Here is a 27,131-nt window from a genome sequence, read left to right as displayed (position 1 = left end):
GTAAATAATTTAAGTCATACCCGTATTGTTCATCGTTTGTATTATTTATAGGCATTGGTGCATATCATGTGTATAGAGCAGATGATGATTAATCAAATAAATTAGAAAGAAAATATAGTTGAGAATCATGTTTTATTTAAAGTATCTTTTTATGTTTTTTATTTTATTTTATAGACCTTGCGGCAGAACTATTTTGAAGTTTTAAACATAAGGTGAGTATAGACTAGAGCATTTCTATGTAATGTAACATTTCTACGTACGTACAATACAGGAAAATGAAAGTTTGGTTCCTGGAAGGGTATACACTACAACGTCTACAAAATTTCATAAAGCGGCTCGTTGTTCTATTACAAGTACATGCTCTAGCTAGTCTATACTCACCTTTAAAAAATCGTATTTTAGGACAGTCGTAAATATGGACGGTATGTTACAAGTGTAAAATAAAACGACGCAAGTCAAATGTAACATGTGATATATTCCATTTCAACACTACAATAATGTCTCTTTACGAACATAAACTTATTTACACGAATAATTATTGCAAACCTTAAATAAAATCACAACATAATCCGAGGAATAACCCTTCCAACCATGCATAATACATAATCTAATGTGATAAATAAGTTATAGACGTTTGACACTTTTATATCACTATTTCTTACTCTGGTATTTGCAACGAAAAGAAAATTTAAAATCAATTAAATATATGGTGGGATTTTTCATGTTTTTACTTTTTTATATCTTAGACTACACAACGAGTAAAACTTTTTTATGTCTATTTTTTTTAATTGTTTGTAATCAGGAATTCACCATTGTCAAGTTTTAAATTGGAATTTAGAGATCATTTCAAAATTAAACGAATAATTTAAGTAAAAAAAAAATGTTTGATTAAAAAAATACCAACAGATTATTGAGAACCTACTTCTTTTGATGAAGTCGGTTAAGTACTCATGTATTTCAAACGCGAAATTATTAATGATTTGCTTAGTTCGCGGTGTAGTCTATGCTTTAGGAATTTTGGGGAATTTTCCCAAAATTCAGTTTTATCGTAAACGGTACATTTATTATAGTAACAACCAATATTGCCCTAAATGAACGCTCCTCCGTATCCAAGCGGTTGGGTGAATACATACCAACGAATAATCAACTTTAAAAAATGTACAATAAAGATCAAATTAGCGTCGTTACATACTTCAAATTTATTTTCACTACCTACCTAAATAGAAATCTTCGTAAGAACAAATGTCTAGTATTTGGAATACGTCCATTGAATATTTCTTTCTATTTTTAGACGACTTTACTGTTCATTACATCGAAACATAATAATAAATTTCATATATTGAAAAATCATTAAAATAGGTTGTTATGAAAATAGTCTAAACGAATTGCAAAATTAAAAGCACTATTGGCAGCTTATTTTTTACACTTATTAGATTTTGTACCAATACTTTTATAAGTAAAGTCGCCTTAAACTTTTTAATACATTTAATTTTAATATACGGACGTAATGAGAGATCCATATTGTTTATTTTATAAAAAATACAGCTATAACAAATATTCTCCATTATACTAGTTCTATCTACGTACATTTATATAACTTTTAATTGAGATATTTTTACTTATTTATTTATTTTATAAACAAACATTGAAGGCTGCTGAATTTGTCTACAGAAAAGAGGACAAATTCAATATAACTAAAAGGATTATTTAAAAAATCTATACAAAATTGATTTTCGTGTCAAAATAAGTTAGAATTAAAATAATTGATTATGTGAGTAGCTAGATAAAACATTAATTACTATATTAATGGATTAATTATACATATCATTCAAGACACTTTTATGTTTGAAACATTGATACATATTTAATTATTTACTTGAAAATATACTGAGATCATTACATAATGTATCACACAATCCAGTGAAAGAAACCCAAATCTTTTGAATATGTAATTAATCATAATACTTTAAATTATTCTGAATTTCGATTTATTACGTACACTTTTGATCAACATACCCATTCAAGCTTTTATTGTCAAAAATAGAGCATTTTTATATTTATATCCTTCAATATTTAGAATTGAGTGTCATGGATTCGTACCTCGTGAATGAGCACTAAAAGACAGTTACAAAGTCAACTTTATTTCAATCGCAACAGAATATACTATTTAATATCAAAATGGATCAGTGTTAGCTACTGGTATGTCAGATTTTTAATCTACTTACCTTATTTCAAATTCGAAACTCGACTTTATTACAATAGCAATAAAGTGTAAAGTTTACTATCATGATAGCGCAACAGCAGAAAGTATGATTACACTCTTTCGCTAATTTATAAGTATTTTAGTAATGTTATCACGACTATGTCATTGTATTTCTAAATGTCAATTTAATTGATCAAGTTCTTAATATTTATTAAATGACATTTATGTAGCCACGAATTTCAAATGGCGGCTATCAATCGAACTAGTTGAATAAAATTGCATGCTTTTTACCTCAAAGCAAACGATATAATATAATATACTAGCTTTCACCAGTTGGCGCCACAGGTAAGTGAAAATATTACAGTTCTTTTACTGTTCAATATTGGCTTGCAAAATTGGCGCCAACTCATTGCAATCAGCGCTTGGCAAAATTCGTTAGAACACTTGTCAAATATCAATACACATACACAAGTTTCAGTCCGATTATACCGTTTAAAAAGTTCTAATATTCAAAGCACTTTCGACTGTATCACCGTCGCCATAGAGTCCTCATCGCAAAACGTTGCACTAAGAAGCACTTTTTCAGTTCATATCTTACGTTCAAATCACTTTCAGCTATACCACTGTTTAATAAAGTCCATATTGCGTTACCTTAGTAAGCGTGGGTGGGCTAATATCAAATGGTTTCGACGATTCCTTTCCGTTTCGGCCGTGGCGCTTCTCCTGATATGAAGGAGGTTTCTTCCGATGAGATGGTAGATGTCTTTGCTAGGGCAGACGTACTGGGTTGCGATTGGTATGATGTCTGAAAAAATAAATAAAAATTGTTGCAAAATAGTACCTATTACAACTACATAAGTAACTACAGTGTTTAGTTTGATATACATGCTGTCGTCTGTATTAGCTTCTGAATTGATCGTGGTTTCACACGTCGCGTCGGTTACAGAAGAATTGGTATCACTGAGGCGTATCCCATTGTTTCTTTCAGCAGTTTATACGTAACAGTTGCTTTTGGATTGGTAAGATACTAGGTAGGTTTAAGTTCATTTATGTTATCACTGGTTGCACACCGTTGCAGATTTTTATGCACTGAGGTATTTTGGATGAAAAGACGTTGCGTAGTTTCTCAAAAGCTGCTCAGCCAAGTTTGATTCGACCATTGACCTTTCTCAAAATTAGACCTACATAGTTGGATCACTTGCTTCCAACCGGTACTGGGTAGGGCGCTAGACCACAGTCTATGACGAATTCTCGCAATTTTGAATCTTATATCTTATTAATAGGCTCAAAATCAAACGGGGAGTGTACCTTAACAGTGTACATAAAATCAGACTATTAACTCACTTGTGGTATAGAAACTGTAGGCGTGCTAGAAGTACTGGCAGCATTCCTTCTTATGTCTTCTAGAGGGATTTCTTCAGAGCGCGACCGAGGCGAGCCTTCCCGCGACCCGTGGGTGCTACTGCTTCGGGATATGCTACTGGAATTTGGTAGTTAAGTTCGTTATTATGTGTTAATTATAGGAAATGTGCAGGATCAATGAATAAAAAGTACCTAAATTGTACTAAAAAGTTAAGTGTACTAAAAGAAGGTATCAACATTTTGTTTACGGATGTAGATCGTTTCATCCACGTAGACATCCACCAATTTTTAGTCGAGGGAAACGCGGGGTGCGGGGAGTTTGATCCGAGCAATCCGAGCGTCATTATTGTAGTGTGCGTGTGCACTCATGGATGATTTTAGCGTGTACCGATAACACTCAAACATTAGCGGAACGCGTCTTCGTGGATAAAACGATCTGTAATTGTTTTGGGTTATATCTCTCAAAGAAGAGGGCTTATTTTAAATGAAACGGAAGATAAAAGGTGTATCGGGGCGTGCATTTTACTAATCAAATTATAAATGTGTTTAATAATCAATTAATTAATATCCCACATGCATATAAGTGGCTATATTGATGAATGATTAATTAATATTAATAATTTGTAAAGAAATATCCATATTTTTGATTTCACTAACATTACATTTTCCATGAAGAGGAAAATGACATAATTTAGACTAATAGATAAAACTTTTTCTAAATGTTAACAAATAAGTATGTACTATTTTCATACTTCAATATTAGGCAAATTAGCAATCAAATTCTTTACCTGGACATTCACACCGAGGTTTACATTTAATGATCAAATAAATAATATCTTTCTATGACCTAATTCTGTAGGCAGGCAACATAAAATATACCAACAAGCATAATATTAAACATTTACATTCAAAATAGTAAACGATGTATGCAGGCAACATAATTATATGAAATATGTATTTACAAAACAAATTGTAAACTAGAGAATTTAAATTTGATTTTAATGAAAAATTGTAAATAGAGGGGTGTCCTGTGCTTACCATGAGTTTACGCTAGGTGTGTTCGCTAGCGACTGTGTAAAATAGACATTAAAAGATATGACAGATTGTACAGCACCCCTAGCGAATACTTTCAAGAACTAAAATCTTCATAGATTTTTTAATGCACTTAAGCTTCAATTACACCAACGCGTGCAAATCGCCATCGCCGGCGCGATCAAAGGCCAATAACAGGTCGCGCGATCCATGACAGACATGACATTTCTTTCTGTGATCGCGCCGGCGATGGCGATCTGCACGCGTTGCCGTGGTTGAAGCATCACTAGCGAACACACCTAACATAAACTAATGGTAAGCACACTGTAGTGATGATGCTGATAACATTAAATAAACATAATTATAATCACCCACCTCCACCAAATGACGATCCAAAGACAAGACACGATGCGAAAATAAAAAAGAAACTTACAAGTTGAGGAATAGTGGCGATAATTGTTGGACTAACCTCTCCCGGCTCGTGGTTCGTTCTCGGTACACTACTATGCCATCTTTGAGCATGTGTGCACTCGGTCTGCGTAAACGACGTTCTGGCTCGTCGCCGTCGCCTCCTGGGGAATGTGTTTTTGACCTTAAGATAAGTGAATAAGGTGCAAATATGGTAGCAGCTCTATAATCTCAGCCTTTTTGATTCGATTGTCAACTTATTGCGTTTATAATAAGGCTTTAAATGGTTGTACATGACTTTTATTTAAGGTATTAAGTTATACCATCTGTTCAATATGGTATCGTTCAATGAGGGTTTTCGCGAATTAAAAATCCGCCAGATGGCAATACGTAGACGCGAGGTTCAAATGCTGCATGATTGGTTATTTTTGACATGACATTGACAGATATGTCAAAAACCACCAATCACGCAGCAGTCAGACCCCACATCCACGTCCCGCCATCTAGCGGATCTTTCATTCGCGAAAACCCTCATTGGAGGTAGAGGTTTCTGCAATGGAGACTCTAGGCGTGTGTTGACGAGCCTGTTTCTATTTGGTTCGGCGTCGGGCCGTTTCGCTCCGAAATCGACTTGTCGGCGTGAGCATAAGCAAGAGCCCAATTCCACAGATACCGATCCCGATACCGGTCATTATGGAAATCCTTAGGGGAGGCCTTTGTCTAGCAGTGGACATTTCATTGGGCTGAAACGAACGAACCGATACCGAACATGTGGCCCGAGACCTGACCGGGCAGAAACCGGCCTGTCAATACACACCCGAAATGACCTGACGATGTTCTAAGGCTAAGAACTCACGGCGCGATTTTCACCCGCGCCCGCGGCGGTTGTGGAATTGCGGTTTTATTTAAAAAATCACCTTAAAGGCCGGCAACGCACCTGTGGCGCCCCTGGGTCTGCGGGTGTCTATGGGCGACGGTAATCACTTACCATCAGGTGATCCGTCTGCTCGTTTGCCTCCTATCACATAAAAAAAAAAAAAAATTAAAAAATCACGGGATAGGTTATTTGCGCGGTTATTCTAAGAACCCCAGCCGCCGCGGGCGCGGGTGAAAATCGCGCCACGCGCTAAGTCACTGGTATAAAATGGTCGCCCGCCGATTAGTTTTTACATAAGTATCTGCATTCTACAGAAGCTGCGGGCCCGCAACCGCCGCGGGCGCGGGTGAAAATCACGCCATGAGTTCTTAGCCTAAATCTGCAGTATCCTTTACCAGTGGACCTCCTAATGGCAGTGAGGCCGGCTGGGCGCGTGAATAGCGGCCGGTGTCGCGGCGCCAGAGCCGGTGCGGCCATGCCGGATACTTCTAGCAACCGCCCTATTTGCTGCATCTTCTTTTGACGGGATTTCGTGCGGCCCTGCAAACAATTGTAAAACATATAGCTAAGTTTTGTAACCTATGTTCATAGCCAGGTAAACTATGCTTTAAGATTTTATTAAAACTAAGAGCTTCTTCAAATAAGACGTTTGAATCGTCCGTTTGTAGGATCAAACAAAAACAACAATAACAAAATATGTTGTTGCTTATGATGTCAACTTTCTAATCTTGCGAGGTTACTGATGTTTTACAAATAGCTCTTACAGCCACCAAACTATGAACCTTATTCATTTATCATAAGACCGAAAAGCAATGTTTTTATGCTGCATTTTGATATGCTGTGCCTTTAAAGGATTAAAGAGTAATCTGTCATTTGGATGACCCTACAACCTAAAATGAGGGACCGTGCCAAAACATAACATTATAAGTAAAGTAAAAATATTTTGTATCCCTTGGGTCCTCCTAATTTTCTGGGTCTTATAACGTTATGGTTTGGCACCCCTCCAGTCCACATTTTACCTTAGTCAGTCGCTGTTTAGCGGCCATGCTGCGTATATGGTCGTCGAACTTGAACTTGGCTCGTAGCAGCACCGTGCGGGGTAAGGCGCCGCTCGCTCCTACCCGCGGCTTGTGGATAGTCAGGTGAAGGCAGCGGGGGTCTTCTTTGTCGCCTTGTATCTGGTGAAAAACAATTACCTGTTTGAGAAACTGGGAATATTGACACTGTTTTGAAAGCTTTATTAAGTAGCTGTGCCCGCGAATTATTATTTGTCGTTTGTTTCAGCCATGGGGACGGCCGTAAAGAATACAATTCCCCACCGCCAACAGGAGGCGTGTCGTAAGAGGCGTCCGAACCTTATCAAAAAAACTGCGCTCGCCAAGCCACCTGCCAAGCGTGGCGAGTATCGGCAACAATCCCCCTAATGAACACAATAGGGGAGGCATATGTTAAGTAGTGGACGTCCTATAGCTGAAATGATAATGATGATGATTCAGCCAAATGACGTCCACTGGCCAAAGGCCTCCCACAAGAATTTCCACAACGACCGGTCTTGCGCCGCCCGCATCCAGGCATCTCCCTCGACCTTGAACAGATTGTCAACCAATATAATCTGTATCCCATCAAAAACAATACTTATCAAAAAAACCAAGTCTCGCAACTCAGTTGTTCTACGGTAAAAAGTTGTGAGATCCATGTAATACCAAGTCCAGGCCAGGAAATCTTTAACGTTTTACATAAATTATTGACTTGGCCATCGCACTAAATAATTTAATTTACACGTGTTTTCATGCGATGGCCAATTCAATATATTTATGTAAAACGTTAAAGATTTCCTGGCCTGGACTTGGTATTACATGGATCTCACAACTTTTTACCGTAGAACAACTGAGTTGCGAGACTTGGTTTTTTTGACAAGTATTGTTTTTGATGGGATCTCATTTCTTTTTGTATTTTGTAGACAGCAGTTATGTATCTAGAAAATTGGACCGAAATTGAAAAATTTTACTCGACTTGGCGGTTGCACTACCGTGCCCCCAAATCTCATTTCTTTTTGTATTTTGTAGACAGCAGTTATGTATCTAGAAAACTGGACCGAAATTGAAAAATTTTACTCGACTTGGCGGTTGCACTACCGTGCCCCCAAATATTTTAGTTTTTCCTTGATTCATACACCAAACACTACTTATATTCATATTCACTACTCAAATTTGAAGCTTCTAGGTCTGCTAGAAGTGCCTTAGAATTTTGATGATCGGTGAGTCAGTGAGTCAGTGAGTGACAAAATTAAGTAACTTTGACCCGTTATAATTCTTAAACTACTGGTTCAAATTGAATGAAATTTTAAATATACCGTGTCTTTACAATGCCTGCATAGCTAATGAAAATTCAGCTTTCTAGTTTTATCCACAACGAAGTTACAGGCAGTCAAAAATGGCCTGAATTGCTTCGAGAAAAGGATGGTACGGCCGTGCCGCTTTTTTGCTCAACTTGGTGGGGGCACTGCCGTGCCCCCAGATATTGTCCACAACTAGGAATCGGTGCCGGTGGTGACACGTGCCATCTTTTTGGATGATGTTGCAGGATATTTGTTCAGCTGTCTAAGATCTAGGAAGAGAATGAGAACTAATTCTTCTGTTTTCCAGTCAAAAAGTAATTTTCTGTGTACACATACCTCTAAATCCTGAAGGCTGCCAACTAGTTTAGCCACACCCCAACCAAGCTTCTGTTTGTCCGGCTCAACCAGTATAATCTGGATGTTGTCTACAGCTAAAAAGCGGTGGTGGCACGTGCCATCCTTCTGGATAATGTCGCAGGATATGAGGTCGGAATCGTCTGAAATATTAATGGAACTTAAGTTTTATGAAGTAGAAGTTAAGAGTGAAAATTGCTGACTTGATATTTTGAGTAATAAGCCATATTTCCAAACCATTCAAAGATTAAACTGTGAGTACTACACAACGAATATTTTGATAATAATTATTAAAATCTAGATATAACAAATTTTTTTATTCTTCCTTAAGATCTAGAGCTTTAACTCAGTCAGTGCCTGAGGAATGGGACCGGCACGGGAGGGTGTTTTTGACGTCAAACGTCAGCGAGACTTCAGATATACTTCAGATTTGTACGCTCTACTCTGTCACGTCACGTCATAATATGTCAATGTCACCCCTCCCGTGCCGCTCCCATACCTTAGACACTGACTGAGTTAATGTCTAGACTATAATAAATGAAGTTAACCACAATACTTATAATATACAATATATACATATATTATATTAATATACAATATACAATAGTTATAGTAATTTCATGTATGCGTGTTTGTCTTGTTGGTTGTCTTAATAAATAAAATAAAATAAAAAAATAAATAAAATACTCCACACTTACTGAGGTCCAAAATGTCTCCAACTTGCACGAAAGGCGCCGGGTTGGTGAGAGGCAGCTGGTTCTCCGGCTTGCCCGTCAGTTTCAAGTACAGGTCCCGGATGAGGAAGAACGTTCGTATCGCTCGGCGGGCTCTCTCCATCTTCAGAACGAAAAATCAAGTAAAAATATAGGATAATGTTATGTATTCATGATTGAGGAATAGCTACTGGCTTTGCTCTGACCAGACTAATATGGAAATCATCACATAGCGCCGCGCTCCGCCGCGGTACGCGGGACGAAAGATTTAATTATTGTATGCAAGTACCTCAGTTTGTATAGAAAACACGCGCGGCACAACACACTGACAACGCGTCTGCGCGCGGGATTTTTTATATGAAATCACGCGGACCGCGGCGCAGTGTGATAATCGCCTATCATAATTTTATCCACAGGACGTCCATTGCTGAATATAGGCCCAATGATTTGCCAATTGAAATCGGCCTACATCCAGCACCTTCCTGCAACCTTTACAAGATCGTCTGTCTACTTTGATGGTGGACATATCACGCTGCGCTTACGTGGCCTTGATCCCAGAACAGTGCTGCCCCATCAGCCGTCAGTTTTGCTGTATGCCCTGCTCAATATCTCTTCGTTTACGAGTATTAATTTACTTTATACATTGCATTGCACATGACTTAAAAGCTAACTAAGGCTAGATTAATTAGCTGCGTAGCCTATAAGTTGTGTATTAGAAATATTAGAATTGTATATCACCTCGCCACTGGGCAGTCTCTTGGCAAACGCGATTCCCGACATCGGCGTGCGAGTGGGCGGCAGTAAGATGGCCGCGTCCATGCACAGCCATTCCACGTTCAGCGGCCGCTTGCTCATCTCGCAGTATCTGGAATTAATATGAAATTGTTGAGTGCAAGTTTTGCAACAATCAATATCATAAAAATATTATACGGAGGAGAAGTCATGAAAAACATAGTTGTTGCAACTCACGAAGGCGAGTGAGCTTTACTTGTGTGTGTATGTGTACATTGCACATAACGATAGTGTAATGTTGTCTATCAAAACTTTTGAAAAACGATTAGTAGTGTGCCACCACACACATGTAAAGCTCACTCGGCGTCGTGAATTGCAACAACTATACGTGTGAAATTATGAGAGAAAAAACAAAAGAATATCGACAATAGTTGTTGAGAAAAGAATGACGTTTTCTTGGTGGCCAGTGTCGCGTGGCCAAGGAGTCGCTGCGTATAGCTGCTACAGCACGAACTAAAGGTAAATCATTATAATTTAATACTTACTCACTTATCCTCAAACAAGAGACCTAAAGTTTGCACTTCTCATATTTAATTTTCTACCTTAATCAGCAGGCCGGCAGGAGAACCAAAGTGACCGACATAGCTTGCAGAATTGCTAAAACCAAGTGGCAGTGGGCGGGGCACATAGCTCGTAGAGACGATGGCCGTTGGGGCAGAAAAGTTCTCGAGTGGCGACCACGGGCTGGAAGACGTAGCGTGGGCAGGCCTCCTACTAGGTGGACCGACGATCTCGTAAAGGTCGCGGGAAGAGCCTGGATGCGGGCAGCGCAGGACCGTGCATTGTGGAAAACCTTGGAGGAGGCCTTTGTCCAGCAGTGGACGTCATTTGGCTGAAACGAACGAACGAACCTTAATCAGCAAAGGAGGCGATAAATAATTGCCTCAAGAAGAGTAAGGGTGATCTTATTTAACTCTGCTGAAATTAAACTATGTAGTAATCTCATACTCACTTACCCACCTACAACCACAAGGTTGACAAGGCGGACAGATGACCTTATTAGGCTGGCGCTGGGTGCAGGCTGCTGTCAACTGGCCAACCTAGAAGGGTCCCTCCCTGAATATGACCTATGCTGAAATGAAGATGTCACGTAACGCACGTCATTAACATCTACTCACTCGTCCTCGAACATGTCCAGAAAGATGTCGTCGCACTTGTAGAAGTTCAAGTGTCATACTGAGCTCCAGCGTCACTAAGTGTTACGCTCTAGTCATTCTAGTGACATTAGGCGTTACTCTCTAGCATCACGAAGCGCTATGTTCTAGTCACTCTAGCAACATTAGGCGTTACGCTCTAGCGTCACGAAGCGCTCTAGCTCACGAAGCGTTACGCTCTAGTCACTCTAGCGTCACTAACCACACTGCTCGTCATTAACACCACACAATCTACTCACTCGTCCTCGAACATGTCCAGAAAGATGTCGTTGCACTTGTAGAAGTTCAAGTGTCATACTGAGCTCCAGCGTCACTAAGTGTTACGCTCTAGTCATTCTAGTGACATTAGGCGTTACTCTCTAGCATCACGAAGCGCTACGTTCTAGTCACTCTAGCAACATTAGGCGTTACGCTCTAGCGTCACGAAGCGCTCTAGCTCAGGAAGCGTTACGCTCTAGTCACTCTAGCGTCACTAAGCGGCACGCTCATCATTAACATGACACAATCTACTCACTCGTCCTCGAACATGTCCAGGAAGATGTCGTCGCACTTGTAGAAGTTCCTGGCGAGGGCCGCGGCCCGCCCGCGCAGGCTGTCGGCGGAGGCGATGTGCCGCGCGCCCACCACGCCGCTGGCGCCGCGCATGGCGATGCGGACGAGCGTTACGCTCAGCTCCAGCGTCACTAGGCGTTATACTGAGCTCGAGCGTCACCGAGTGTGTTATAGTTAGCTCTAACTTCACTAGTGTCATACTTAGTTCGAGTGTCACTAGTGTCATACTTAGGTCTCTTGTCACTAGCGTCAGGAAGTGTCATACTAAGCTCGAGCGTCACTATCACGCTCTAGTGTCACTATCACGCTCTAGTCACTAGGCGTTACGCTCTAGTGTCTTTATTACGCTCTTGAGTCACTAGGCGTTACGCTCTGGCGTCACTATTACGCTCTAGTGCCGCTACAACGCTCTTCGAGTCACTAGGCGTTGCGCTCTAGCGTCACTAAACACACTGCTCATCATTAACATCACACAATGTACTCACTCGTCCTCGAACATGTCCAGGAAGATGTCGTCGCACTTGTAGAAGTTCCTGGCGAGGGCCGCGGCCCGCCCGCGCAGGCTGTCGGCGGAGGCGATGTGCCGCGCGCCCACCACGCCGCTGGCGCCGCGCATGGCGATGCGGACGAGCGTTACGCTCAGCTCCAGCGTCACTAGGCGTTATACTGAGCTCGAGCGTCACCAAGTGTGTTATAGTTAGCTCTAGCGTCACTAGTGTCATACTTAGGTCTCTCGTCACTAAGTGTCATACTTAATTCGAGTGTCACTAGCGTCAGGAAGTGTCATACTAAGCTCGAGCGTCACTATCACGCTCTAGTGTCACTATCACGCTCTAGTCACTAGGCGTTACGCTCTAGAGTCACTATTACGCTCTAGCGTTACTATTACGCTCTAGTGTCACTATTACGCTCTAGCGTCGCTAGGTGTGACGCTCTAGCGTCACGAAGCGTTACGCTCTAGCTTCACGAAGCGTTACGCTCTATCTTCGCTAGATATTACACTTTGTTCTAGTGTCACTAAGCACACTGCTCATCATTAACGTCACACAATGTACTCACTCGTCCTCGAACATGTCCAGGAAGATGTCGTCGCACTTGTAGAAGTTCCTGGCGAGGGCCGCGGCCCGCCCGCGCAGGCTGTCGGCGGAGGCGATGTGCCGCGCGCCCACCACGCCGCTGGCGCCGCGCATGGCGATGCGGACGAGCGTTACGCTCAGCTCCAGCGTCACTAGGCGTTATACTGAGCTCGAGCGTCACCGAGTGTGTCATAGTTAGCTCTAGCGTCACTAGTGTCATACTTAGGTCTCTCGTCACTAAGTGTCATACTTAGATCGAGTGTCACTAAGTGTCATTAAACGTCATACCTAGCTCGAGTGTCACTAAGTGTCATACTTAGCTCGAGCGTCACTAGCGTCAGTAAGTATCATACTAAGCTCGAGCGTCACTATCACGCTCGAGCGTCACTATCACGCTGTAGCGTCACTATTACACTCTTGAGTCATTATAGGCGGTACGCTCTAGCGTCACTATTACGCTCTAGCGTCACTATTACGCTCTAGCGTCACTATTTACGCTCTAGCGTCACTATTACGCTCTAGTGTCACTATTACGCTCTAGTGTCACTATTACGCCCTAGTGTCACTATTACGCTCTTAGTCACTAGGCGTTACGCTCTAGCGTCACTAAACACACTGCTCGTCATCAACACCACACAATGTACTCACTCGTCCTCGAACATGTCCAGGAAGATGTCGTCGCACTTGTAGAAGTTCCTGGCGAGGGCCGCGGCCCGCCCGCGCAGGCTGTCGGCGGAGGCGATGTGCCGCGCGCCCACCACGCCGCTGGCGCCGCGCATGGCGATGCGGACGAGCGTTACGCTCAGCTCCAGCGTCACTAGGCGTTATACTGAGCTCGAGCGTCACCGAGTGTGTTATAGTTAGCTCTAACTTCACTAGTGTCATACTTAGTTCGAGTGTCACTAGTGTCATACTTAGGTCTCTTGTCACTAGCGTCAGGAAGTGTCATACTAAGCTCGAGCGTCACTATCACGCTCTAGTGTCACTATCACGCTCTAGTCACTAGGCGTTACGCTCTAGTGTCTTTATTACGCTCTTGAGTCACTAGGCGTTACGCTCTGGCGTCACTATTACGCTCTAGTGCCGCTACAACGCTCTTCGAGTCACTAGGCGTTGCGCTCTAGCGTCACTAAACACACTGCTCATCATTAACATCACACAATGTACTCACTCGTCCTCGAACATGTCCAGGAAGATGTCGTCGCACTTGTAGAAGTTCCTGGCGAGGGCCGCGGCCCGCCCGCGCAGGCTGTCGGCGGAGGCGATGTGCCGCGCGCCCACCACGCCGCTGGCGCCGCGCATGGCGATGCGGACGAGCGTTACGCTCAGCTCCAGCGTCACTAGGCGTTATACTGAGCTCGAGCGTCACCAAGTGTGTTATAGTTAGCTCTAGCGTCACTAGTGTCATACTTAGGTCTCTCGTCACTAAGTGTCATACTTAATTCGAGTGTCACTAGCGTCAGGAAGTGTCATACTAAGCTCGAGCGTCACTATCACGCTCTAGTGTCACTATCACGCTCTAGTCAGTAGGCGTTACGCTCTAGAGTCACTATTACGCTCTAGCGTTACTATTACGCTCTAGTGTCACTATTACGCTCTAGCGTCGCTAGGTGTGACGCTCTAGCGTCACGAAGCGTTACGCTCTAGCTTCACGAAGCGTTACGCTCTATCTTCGCTAGATATTACACTTTGTTCTAGTGTCACTAAGCACACTGCTCATCATTAACGTCACACAATGTACTCACTCGTCCTCGAACATGTCCAGGAAGATGTCGTCGCACTTGTAGAAGTTCCTGGCGAGGGCCGCGGCCCGCCCGCGCAGGCTGTCGGCGGAGGCGATGTGCCGCGCGCCCACCACGCCGCTGGCGCCGCGCATGGCGATGCGGACGAGCGTTACGCTCAGCTCCAGCGTCACTAGGCGTTATACTGAGCTCGAGCGTCACCGAGTGTGTCATAGTTAGCTCTAGCGTCACTAGTGTCATACTTAGGTCTCTCGTCACTAAGTGTCATACTTAGATCGAGTGTCACTAAGTGTCATTAAACGTCATACCTAGCTCGAGTGTCACTAAGTGTCATACTTAGCTCGAGCGTCACTAGCGTCAGTAAGTATCATACTAAGCTCGAGCGTCACTATCACGCTCGAGCGTCACTATCACGCTGTAGCGTCACTATTACACTCTTGAGTCATTATAGGCGGTACGCTCTAGCGTCACTATTACGCTCTAGCGTCACTATTACGCTCTAGCGTCACTATTTACGCTCTAGCGTCACTATTACGCTCTAGTGTCACTATTACGCTCTAGTGTCACTATTACGCCCTAGTGTCACTATTACGCTCTTAGTCACTAGGCGTTACGCTCTAGCGTCACTAAACACACTGCTCGTCATCAACACCACACAATGTACTCACTCGTCCTCGAACATGTCCAGGAAGATGTCGTCGCACTTGTAGAAGTTCCTGGCGAGGGCCGCGGCCCGCCCGCGCAGGCTGTCGGCGGAGGCGATGTGCCGCGCGCCCACCACGCCGCTGGCGCCGCGCATGGCGATGCGGACGAGCGTTACGCTCAGCTCCAGCGTCACTAGGCGTTATACTGAGCTCGAGCGTCACCGAGTGTGTTATAGTTAGCTCTAGCGTCACTAGTGTCATACTTAGGTCTCTTGTCACTAAGTGTCATACTTAATTCGAGTGTCACTAGCGTCAGGAAGGGTCATACTAAGCTCGAGCGTCACTATCACGCTCTAGTGTCACTATCACGCTCTAGTCACTAGGCGTTACGCTCTAGAGTCACTATTGCGCTCTAGCGTTACTATTACGCTCTAGTGTCACTATTACGCTCTTCAGTCGCTAGGCGTTACGCTCTAGCATCGCTAGGTGTGACGCTCTAGCGTCACGAAGCGTTACGCTCTAGCTTCACGAAGCGTTACGCTCTATCTTCGCTAGATATTACACTTTGTTCTAGTGTCACTAAGTACACAGCTCGTCATTAACACCACACAATGTACTCACTCGTCCTCGAACATGTCCAGGAAGATGTCGTCGCACTTGTAGAAGTTCCTGGCGAGGGCCGCGGCCCGCCCGCGCAGGCTGTCGGCGGAGGCGATGTGCCGCGCGCCCACCACGCCGCTGGCGCCGCGCATGGCGATGCGGACGAGCGTTACGCTCAGCTCCAGCGTCACTAGGCGGACTTTTGAGGCTACAATAAAACACGGATAATTTTAGCGTCACTAAGACTTACTAACACTAGGACTTTTCAGGCTAGAATGTAAATAATAATAATAATAAATAAATATCCTTGGACATTTTACACTGCGCTTCTAGTCCCAAACCAAGCAAAGCTTTTACTATGGTACTAGACAACGGATATAAACATATTTAATTACTTCTTTTTTTGTAAATACATACATATTATACATAGAAAACACCCAGTCCAATACAAACAAATATGTTCATGCACACAACTATTTGTACTGTGCGGGAATCGAACCCGCAACCTCCGGAATAGTAGTCCGTTTCGAACCACTACACCAAACGGCCGACAAAATGTAAGAAGTTGAAGATAATATTATTATCTTCATTAGGCGGACTTTTGAGGTTCGAAAGGGACTGGCTTAAAGTAATAGAGCGTCACTAGGCAGTTTTTTGAGATAGAACAAAGTCCAGAATCATTTATACCACAACCAGTTGAACTATTTGTATATTGATCTAAAGGAGCTAAAAATATGAATACTGTTTGACGCATTGACTTTACATAAAGAGGAAACTTAAATAAACGCAAAATTCAAAACAACTTCCATAATAGTATTATGATGACTATGAGTCGTAAACGTGTACAATCATACAGACACTAAAAACTGCACTGACGCATCACTACACGATTGACGTCACTGTATTTACAGCTGTATATAAATTAGTATTTGCTCATAAAAACCATAACAATAGTGTATATTTGCAGGGTGGGTGATTATATAAATAGCATACTTTTGCTGAATGATAATGCTAAAATACTAACTAAATAATAGATATTGGTCTCAGTTTCTAAGATAAATATAAAAATAAGAGTCTGCCAAACTTACCAGGCTTACAACTCAAATGCGCTATCGTAATTAGTTTCGAAATGAGCAAAGCGTTGAAACTTTGCATTGGCTTCCTCGAATGAGTCGGAGTGGGCGTTCCTTCCTTGGACTCGCTAGATGTCGCTTCTTGACTTGTACTGGGCACATTCGATAAAGAACCCTCTGCCTCAGGGCATAAGAGCGTGTCTAACAGCTCCGTGTTCACTCCTACAACAAATATTTTGTCACTTTAATAAGATGCATTTTTATTTTATTTACGTAGACGATGTAAAATATCTTACCCACTAATAGCCGAAGCAAGCAGAAAAGGAATAAAGAGAAAATTTTATTAGTAAAAAGTCAATCAGATAGCTAGAGTGTGATCTATGATCGTCTAGTCAGATTTAAGCATAGAATAAACTGAATTTCCAATTGTATTGCATCTTTGTTCCTTATGCATACCAACTTATACCGTGCATTCAAAGAAATCTGAAGTGTTTCAAATGTATCTACATTTATTTACACTATACTAGTTCAGAATAATCTTAAATATACATACCCTTATTGTTTATGAGAGCAAACAACAAACACAACGCGAACAATGCCTTATAGTCATTCTCGCTGCAGTCCAAAGAGTCCAGGATAGTTTTAAGGAACGGTCTCTTTTCCACCTCTTTACTTTGGTTTTCCAATAAATTCTCCAAAGACAACTTTTCATTCGCTGCATGAGAGACAGCAAGAAGTTTCTGCTTTTCTTCGTCAGTAATATTATTGAACTCAGTTTTTGACGAGCTCGATTCAATCCCAGAGTCAGGTAAAGGAGAGTCTGGCATGTTTTGCTTCACAGTGATATCAGACTTGAGTGAATGTACTTGGGTGACCAGATCTTCTGTGGAGTCGTGAGCTATGCTCGAAGTCTCGCTAATATGGGAAGTGGACGGCAGCGAGGTTGAAACAAGCTCAGGGTCTAAATCACAGCTGGACTGGTCAGTGTCTTCTGATCCAAAAACTTTAGGACCTCCATACTCAGGCGTCGTGTAATCTCTTTCATGACCAGATGTGCTTTCTAAAGCTTTTTCCAAGCTTAACTGTGGCTTCGAAAACTCCAATTTGACGTTGGATTTGGCATTACTTATGTACATTTCTAAGATTTTCGTAGCACCGTCTTCGAAAACAGACATATCTGATTGGAGAATAATCCAAGCTAAAGCATGAACGATGGGACCGTGCGTTATGATAAGAAACACTTGCGATAGAAGGAAGAGAGAAACCACGCAGGATACAGAAGGTTTGACCTCATCTTCAGACTCATTCCTGTGTCTTGGGAAGGTCATTCTTGTGGGAGATACTTCTGCGTTTTTCCCTTTCAGTATCGCTTCTAAATTTCTCGTGATCGCTTCTATGCTTTGTATGTGATCTCGGTTGTATGGTGACGTGTTTGGACGTCTGGACGGATCTGACGTCAGTGAGTAAATGTACAAAGGCACAAGCAGTTTGTGCAATAAATGCTCTGTTAAGACGTCGTTTAAGTCAGGTATGTTTAGACAGAGGATGTCGTTGATGTAATGCAAGTGGTCTAGATGCTCGGCGACGAGGTCATCCAGTTTCTGTTGGGATTGGTGGCTAGAAATAAAGGTGTAAGGTATATTATGATAATGTCACCTTTTTTACAGAATCTAACCCATAGCCTAGGCGCAGACCAAAGACTTTTAGTTGGCCGATAGCTGGGTTCAATTTGAATTTGTATGAAGAATCGGCTGACACCAAATTGGTGTAATGTGCGCATTTCATACGTCTCCGTACTGATCCAGCCCGACCCAACTATTGGCCAACTAAAAATCGGTGGTCTGCGCCTAGCAGACCACCGATTTTTACCGATAGACTTAAATACTAAAAAAATATGATCTTCTTCGGGCTAAACTGTGTCTTGGTTACACATTGTTGAACAACATACCAAATTCACAGCAACACACAGCTTAATTACAAACTTCCTACTACAAATCTAAAGTGATGCTTAATTCTCTTGCAATTCAAAAGCGCGTGAATATTCAGCAATCTAAAATAATGTGCTAATGGAAGAAAAATACTAGACCTAACGTCACGCGTTTTTGTAAAACGCGCAAATGTAAAATAGTTCATATTATGATAGCAGCATAAATTATTCTGCACATACGAAAACTTTCATAGTGTAAATATTCCAAAAATCATAGTAACTTACATCATCTTATGCTTAACCTTAACTAAATTATTTCATCTGGTAAAAAAAGGCAAAAGTAACTCTATATTATATTCTAAAATACTTACTCAGCATCATTTCTGACACACGCGTCTAGCTCCAAAATATGTTTTCCGATAAACCAGACTAAATTACTGAAGTATGGGGCTGCGGTTCTGCAATAAAAATGTTTAAAGATAATTTTAGAGACGATTTGTGAACACTGGTGATCTCTAATAACTTAGAAGTAAAATTCTGGGGCAAAGCAACCAACATTAGGTCATAGTAAGGGAAAGCAAGAAAATTAAAGAGGTAAAGCAAAAGTAATGAGTTATATTAAAAGTCAGAATGAAAGGTAAAAGTAAACTCCAAGAGGTACAGTAAAAATACAGTTATTTTAAAAGTAAGGTAAGGTATTTATTACACTTAGAAAATTTAAGTCTAAGAGGTACATTAAAAGTAAATATTTGTTACCTGTCCCTAATGAACCGTAGCATGCTCGCGTCTTGCACTCGGTATACGTTGAGCGTAAGTGTGCGCACCGCTATGCGCACCATTGACTCGTTGTGGTTGAAGAACTTAATCGCTTCTGTGTAAAGGGGGAAATCTTTCGTGTGCTGCAACAGAAATGTCGTCATATACTCAGACCGAAGTGAACTTTGGAACACTTAAATATTGCATTTGTTTAATGGTATCTAAAACTGAACATTCTGAGTTGCACCATCTTAACCTTAACAAATGTCAAAAATCCGCCAAAGTTCATAAAAAAACACCAGAGGTTACTAGTTATTGTCAAAGTTAGGTGGTGCAACTCAGCCTAATTGACAGTAGATTTAACTTAAATTCTAAACATTTTTATGTCTGATGATCACATTTTTGTCATATTCTATCATGTAGATTGTTTACAGCTAATTTTTACTACTTCCAGAACGGATTTTATGATTAATAAATTAATCATTCTTTACATTGAGATAAATATTGTCACCTCATGTTTGTTATCATCATTTATCAATACTTTCATTGTAATAATATTCATAGTTTTATCTTGTTGGATAAACCATAAAACAGGGGATTTTTTCAGCAAAACTCAATTTATTTACTTTCAATTAAAATTAGGTGCAATCAAAGTAAAAATTACTTTAACTGATACTTTCTTTCGAATGGAAATGACTGACAAAATAGTTTTTATAACACACATTATAACAATTAAATATTTAAGAAATAAAGTTTCATACCTCATTGTAGAAAAAGTGAATAGTATGATTGTTCAGTTTCAAGCTGAGTGTTTTCAGGAACGAAATGTAATACGCCATCACTTCCTCGTCGGAGAAGTCGAACTTGTGAACTATTATGGAATTGACATGGTTGTTGCTGAGAAGATAATCTGAAATAACATAATAATATATACAGTCGTGGTCAACTAATTAGGGACGTTATATGACTAAAACACAAGACCGTCTCTGCAGTCCAAAAAAAAAATCTTCACGAGGCTTTGTAGCTTGTGCCTATTAATAACAAGTAATTTGGCTAGTATTCTAAATATTTAAAGGCCAGAAAAGAAACTAGCTAGTTCCGATCAATATTTTTAAAATAAATAAATCATTGCCACCTACACATTTATTGACCTAGGGATGGACAACTAATTAGGGACACGTAACACTTTCACTGTAAATGTAAATAAATTGGAAATTATTTAAGTGTTTATTACATAAAAAGTTTTCATTAATAAATATAGAATACAAAACAAAATCATCAAACGTATTTTTATAACCAATATGGTTGGTTTTGTTGGTTATAACCATTTGACATCGGCACGGCATGGATGCAATCAAATCATTACAGGTTTCTAGAGAAATATTATTCCAAACACCATTAAATGCCACGAAAAGCTGATTTTTAGTGCCAGTACGTTGAGCTGCAACTTTTTCTTTCGTTTCATACCATAAGCTCTATAGCCCCTTAAGTCTGAGTTGTTTTCGGGCCAATCTAGTACCGTCACTGACTGTTGCGCTAGGAACGATTAAACAGAGTACGCGGTATGGTTTGGGTCGTTAACGTGTTGAAATGTTCATGAGACTGGTAAGACTTCTTCAGCATACGATAGCATCGTTTTCTCCAATATTTATTTGTATTGGAATTGCTCAAGTTTAACTTCAGGTCTTTTTATAGGTTAAACTCTAAGTCCAGAAAAACAGCCCCAGATTTTTATATTGCCGCCTGTATGTTTCACCTGCTTCTTCGTTTACTTTGGACACTTCTTTTACACGTATTGTCTGTCATCGGATAAAATAAGATTTATCTTGATCTCTCCATTGAGCAAAAGCCTAGTGTCCATACTTTCTTGCAAACGCCAATCTTGCATCTTTGTGTTCCATCTTCAGTAGTGGAACTTTTCGAGGAACTCTTCCTACAAGCTTTGCCTCCACCAGTCGCCTTCTGACGGTCCTCGCAGATACTCCAGCAGTCGGTTCTGGTCCAAAAATCTCGCTCTTGATCAGAACGAAACCCTTAAAGGGGTCTCTCTTTGCGAGAGTGACCATTCTGCGATCAAGTTGTGGAGTTGTTTTTATTGGCCTCTTCCTTCTAGGCATACTTTCTGTGGTTTCATGATTTTGAAATAAGCCACTGCATCGTAGATTCATGTTTTTGGAACATTTCAGATGAACTGCAATTTACCGGTATGGCCATCCACACTGATAAAGATTGATTATAACTTAGTGCATTGTTGCTTTTCTTTCAGCCCATTACCTTTAATAATTTGATGAGTTTTTAACTCGCAAGATAAGAATATCGCTTTTCAAATTGACGCCGAAATTACAAATGAACAGAATAATAGTTATTACTTTTTATTTTTTTTAATTTAGAAGGAAAAACTTAAGCGTCCCTAATTAGGTGGCCAGACCGTCCGTACCATAATTACCGATTCATGTGATTTGATTAAGATTTTTTATTAAGTTAGTAAGTTTTTTTGTTGTTATTGTATTCTGTTAAATAGAGTACTTGATAGTCAATATGTTTACAAAGTAACAGCCAGTAATATTGAATGAAGCTCACAATAATAGGATATGAACACTTAGTATTGCTTAGTATTCTATCTGTCCCTAATTAGTTGACCACGACTGTAATTATACTAGGGGAGGCCTTTGTCTAGCATTGGACTAATGAACTAATGAACATTATACTAGAATCTGGACTTAAGAATTATTTGTCACTTTTTAATTTGTGAATAAATTATTCAATAATTTTTTTGACATCGAAAATGCCAGCAACCATGGAAAAACCATGGGATAATCGCTAGTGATGTAGATATGTGCGTTTACAAAAATTACCTATTTTTAGGTGCCCTGGGGAAAAGTTACTCAATTAGTCAATTTACCTTATTACAACAAATGTTGTGGTTCATGTACCTACATACTTTAGTAATGAATTATTAACTAATTATCTAAAAGGGGCCAATTAATGCCCAATATTGATAAAATGTACAATCCAACCAATTGGTAAGAAGAAGACACTTAACTAACAAGCCAGTTTTCTAGTTCAGGTCAATATTGATATTTAATTAGGCAATGCAATAATAATTAGACAAAATCAATATTAAATATGCCTAATTTGTTTGTTTTAGAAACAGTTATTGGTTTAAACTGGTGTTATCTGGTTAATTACTACAAAAGTTAATCTCATTAGCATTGGAGAACTCAATTTTTTCTTTCTGGTCATGTATTTAATTCTACTGAGTATAATCAGTCTTTTACTATATTTAATTTTAATCTAATAATTTAGTAGCTATCCTGTTAGTGTTAAATTTAATTTAAAAAAAAACTAATCATCAGTAGATTATACTGGCATTGTAGATCCTGGTTACACACGAGTTGCAGCGTTGGGAACAAGAGGTGGGAATAGTCCCTTTTTTATACTGACATTGTGCAGTAGGGTAAAATTGAAATCATCCAAATACAAAATGAAAAATACTGGTAGGATTATTTACTTACACAATGAAGTTTCGTTTCTAATGTTCTCAAACAGGATGTTCAAAGTTTGGAGCAGTTGTACACAGACGTAGGACGACCCACCGCACTTCTGCCTCATTATCTTCAAGAAGTATGATAGCATATTTTTCTCTAAGAAGAAGCTGTAAGATAAAGAGTTTCCTATGCTTAATTGATATTTTAATGCATCAATATTAACGCTATTCTTACAATAGAAACAGTCTGTTAATTTGTTTTGTTTAGAGCATGATTGAAGAATGACATAGAGTACTTATTATCAATCACAGACCACAAATAGTTTTTAAAGTACCTCATGCATTTGTCAGCTGATAGTTATGAACTTTGGCCTATTAAACAATCTTATACTTTGAAATTAGGCCAGAAAAGCAATTGGTATCTACAGGTTACCATTTCATTATTTAGGCCCTTATCATAGAATTTATTACCCAAGTAATTAGTATGCAATCTAAGCCAAGGACATGAGACTTGAAATACTCTTTATTGACATTTTTTATACTTACTCGAAGACTGAGCTGTCGTTCTGGTCTCCCCATATCAATATTTCCGCTATACACCTCAAGGACTCCACTAAAGTCCCCCGATTGCTCTCAGAGACTGTAGTATTCTTACAAAGAATATTATGTAAATACTTCAATCTTTCTAACGAATGGGGGTTCTTAGGCCGCCCCCAAGAAGCCCCAAACCAACTCCTGCTCCGGAACATGACGAAATAAAACTGTTTTCGTAATCAATCAAAGAAAACAGAACATTTTAACACTTGTGCTAAATCACCACCGTCGTAAGTCGTAATACTCGTGAGCAGCGACGTAAATGATCAAAACAAGTTCTACTGACAAACTGCAAGGAACACACGACGATTTAACGCAGTAATCGGGCACGAGTTCAAAAGACAACTATGCACTAATTATTTTTTTAGATTTTCTAAAACAAATAATCCACCCCACTCAACAACTCACAATATAATTTTGACAGTAAATTTTGATGTTGACGTTTGTCAGGCATGGCCGCTTTGACATTGACAGCCTTGAAGTTTGCGTTTAGTTCTCACATTACGTGCAACGTGCTCTGTGGTTCTCACTCTGTGTGTGACCATGACCATGATGTACATCTTCGGAGTTCAAGGATAATATTCGATTTTGTTAAACAGTTTACTTATATCTTGCAAATGTTAAATGTAGGTACACACTTGTTAGAAGTCGATCGATTCACCACAATAATGAAAAAATAATTCAACGTAGAAAATTATTAATTACTTGCATTGAAGTTTGCATAGCAGTGCACTATAATTTCCAATAAATTCTACTGAGATGATAAAAAGTTTTACCCTTTTACTCGAACAAAGCAAAACACTAAAACAGTCTGTAGAGATCGATCAAACGCCTGTAGATATTTTTATAGGTTCTTTTTCCACAGCTGTGTCGTGGCTGGAAGCCTAGTCTTAGTTAATCTCGCCACAATTTTAGCAACCTAGGTACGATAGCCTGGTGGTAACTAGTAGACATGGAATTCAATACCACTGTAGTCGTACATTCAAGTCTCGGTTGAAGCAAATGTTAGTGGGGTGACTTTCCTACTTACTAAGTATTTAGTTAGATAAGTAGCCTGCGTAATTAAGAGGAGGTTTACAAGGACTTCAATACTAAACAAAATTATTATCTCTAGGTAGATACAACCACAGATTACAAGTACCTACCTATTTTTGCAAAATCGCATCTACAACGTCCTAAGACATTATTAATTAATATGCATATCTCAAAAACCTTAATACATTAACTCAAAACAAACAAGTGTTTTACGCTTATCACGATTTGTGCCTAATACGTATTTCATTAACAGCACATTAACCTCGCCATAACTTTCTCTAGCCTGGCTGACCTGAGGGCAAGCGTGTAATCCCTTTGATCCGTACTGGACGTTGTGCCTACGCAGCGAATTTTTAATTACACAAGAAAGGGATGACGTGAGAAACAAACATAAAGTTACTTTTTTTGGAACGCGGGTGTCCTGCTTTTAAAGGTAGGTGTACATTTCCATATAACATTCCGAACTTCCGAAGCGTGTCCTGGAAGTAGGTAGGTATACCTATTACCTAGTCGACTTCATAATTTATTGGCAGTGCCAACAATGTTTTAAAATACTGTAGGGTTTTAACGATTATACCTACATAAGATCTGAGTATTGTCTGCGCTACTGCGCTACAATATTTTGAAATCTTGTTATTTATGTATTTGTATTTATGAACTCGACTGTATGTATCTATTTCTAATTTTATAAGGCGCCGTTCACAAATAATTACACATAGATGGATGCCGTAATACTCGTAGAAAACATTGGAACTTAGGAAGAAATTACTTTATAGCGACAAGACCGCCTAAATTGTGTTGTCTCTTTTGTGTATTTCTTTCTTTTCTTGTTTTGTGTAGGTAATGTTTAGGGTCATTCCACCGGCCAAGAAAATCACGTGTCCGGGGCCAAAAAGTACCCGAATATCATAATATTTTAGTAACAAATATTTTTATCTAATAGTATAACTTTGGTTCTTGTTGTTAAACCACAGAGATAGTTAATAATAGTTAATTAAGTAATTAAAAAAAATCGTAAGTCGTCAAAAATTGATTACCACGACGTGTCCGCGCTCCCGATTTCAGAACAAATTTGCTCGTATAAATTAATCCGTTATTATTACCGCTTTCAATGCTTATGTAATAGATTACTGATTAAATAAACATTGATAAATTAAATACGATATAACGATATCACTAAAAGGTTTTGTAAAATAACTATTTGAAGTTGTGTCCGGGCGTTAACCGTGATTACCCCGACACGTAGCTAATGTGCGCCTACGTCCCTAGCTACGCAATTTAGAAACGAGCTCTATCCTCCCCCGTGAACCTTTAGTGGTGGCCTGCGTGCCGAGGTGATCGGTAATGCAACTCGTCGTAGGATTTCGGAGTTATCGACATAAGAATATGATTACCCCGACCTTGGTTCAGTGCACGATTGATTTACTCTATCCTGTTTTTTTAGGTTTCTTTACATGGAAAGTTCTTGAGAATGTACAGGAATAATGGTCCATGTAACCGCATTTTTGTGTATTAAAACATATGGGATTCAACTTACAGATTGGGCAGGGCTCAGGATAAACCTTAATTTTTTGACTACCCCGACCTTGATTACCCCGACTTTTGTCACCGGGTAATCAATAATAATGTAATTTTACTAATGAATGATTAACTAAATAACGTTTAATAAGCAAAATTACCCTTTACTACAATGAAATCCTATCCTATTAATACATAATATTATCCCTTAAAATTGGCAAGACCCCTGGACTCGACCTTATCACCGCTGAAATGCTGTAAGCCGATGTAAACTCCGCCGTTAACGTCCTGATACCTGTCTTCGAAAACATCTGGATGGAAGAGGAACTCCCAGACGACTGGCATAAGGGGCTTCTAATTATTGTGCCGAAAAAAGTGTAAAGCAAGGGTATCAGTACCGGAAGACCCAAGAGATGCGATCTGGAGTGAGGAATTGCACACCGTTGGTGCAGAGGATGTCCAACGAGTCCACAATTTCACTTACCTCGGGAGCATCGTTTCAGAGCCTGGAGGTACCGAAGAGGACATCACTTCGCGCATTGCCAAGGCCAGAGAGCTACCTTCGCACAACTTCGAGCCGTATGGCAGTCACGGAAATTGACCTAAGCAAGATCAAAATATTCGGGTCCAACGTCAAACCAGTTCTGCTCTATGGGCGTTAAACGTAGAAGGTCACTAAGGTTATCTCGCACCAGCTGCAGATCTTCTTCAGTCGCTGTCTTCGCCGAATTCTCCAAAATCTTCAAACGACGAACTTTTGGAACGCTGCCACGAAATACAGATCGTTCAGCAGAATAAACGCTGCAAGTGGAACTGGATCGGCCACACTCTTCGAAGGGACCCCGATCACATCCCCAAGCAGGCTCTAGATTGGAACCCCCAGGGAAAATGCAA

The 27,131-nt window shown here is 40.3% G+C and overlaps 1 protein-coding gene across 1 annotated transcript; it reads right to left on the bottom strand.

The window, feature by feature from the left end:
• Positions 1–455: 455 nt before the first annotated feature.
• Positions 456–24,094, bottom strand: LOC135074652 (protein CLEC16A homolog). Its single transcript, XM_063969017.1, has 16 exons — positions 23,637–24,094; positions 23,119–23,258; positions 20,365–20,513; positions 19,604–19,746; positions 19,219–19,305; positions 17,474–18,537; positions 16,936–17,142; positions 15,869–16,055; positions 10,026–10,152; positions 9,273–9,411; positions 8,557–8,717; positions 6,902–7,060; positions 6,278–6,422; positions 5,031–5,169; positions 3,548–3,683; positions 456–3,008 (listed from the first exon to the last, which is right to left on the bottom strand). The coding sequence occupies exons 1-16, from the start codon at positions 23,837–23,839 to the stop codon at positions 2,880–2,882; spliced, it is 3,315 nt and encodes a 1,104-aa protein (XP_063825087.1). The 5' UTR covers positions 23,840–24,094; the 3' UTR covers positions 456–2,879.
• Between the last annotated feature and the right edge of the window lie 3,037 nt (positions 24,095–27,131).

The sequence above is a fragment of the Ostrinia nubilalis genome, chromosome 9, assembly GCF_963855985.1.
Source record: "Ostrinia nubilalis chromosome 9, ilOstNubi1.1, whole genome shotgun sequence".
NCBI lineage: Eukaryota > Metazoa > Arthropoda > Insecta > Lepidoptera > Crambidae > Ostrinia > Ostrinia nubilalis.
This window is presented reverse-complemented; position numbering and strand designations above follow the sequence as displayed.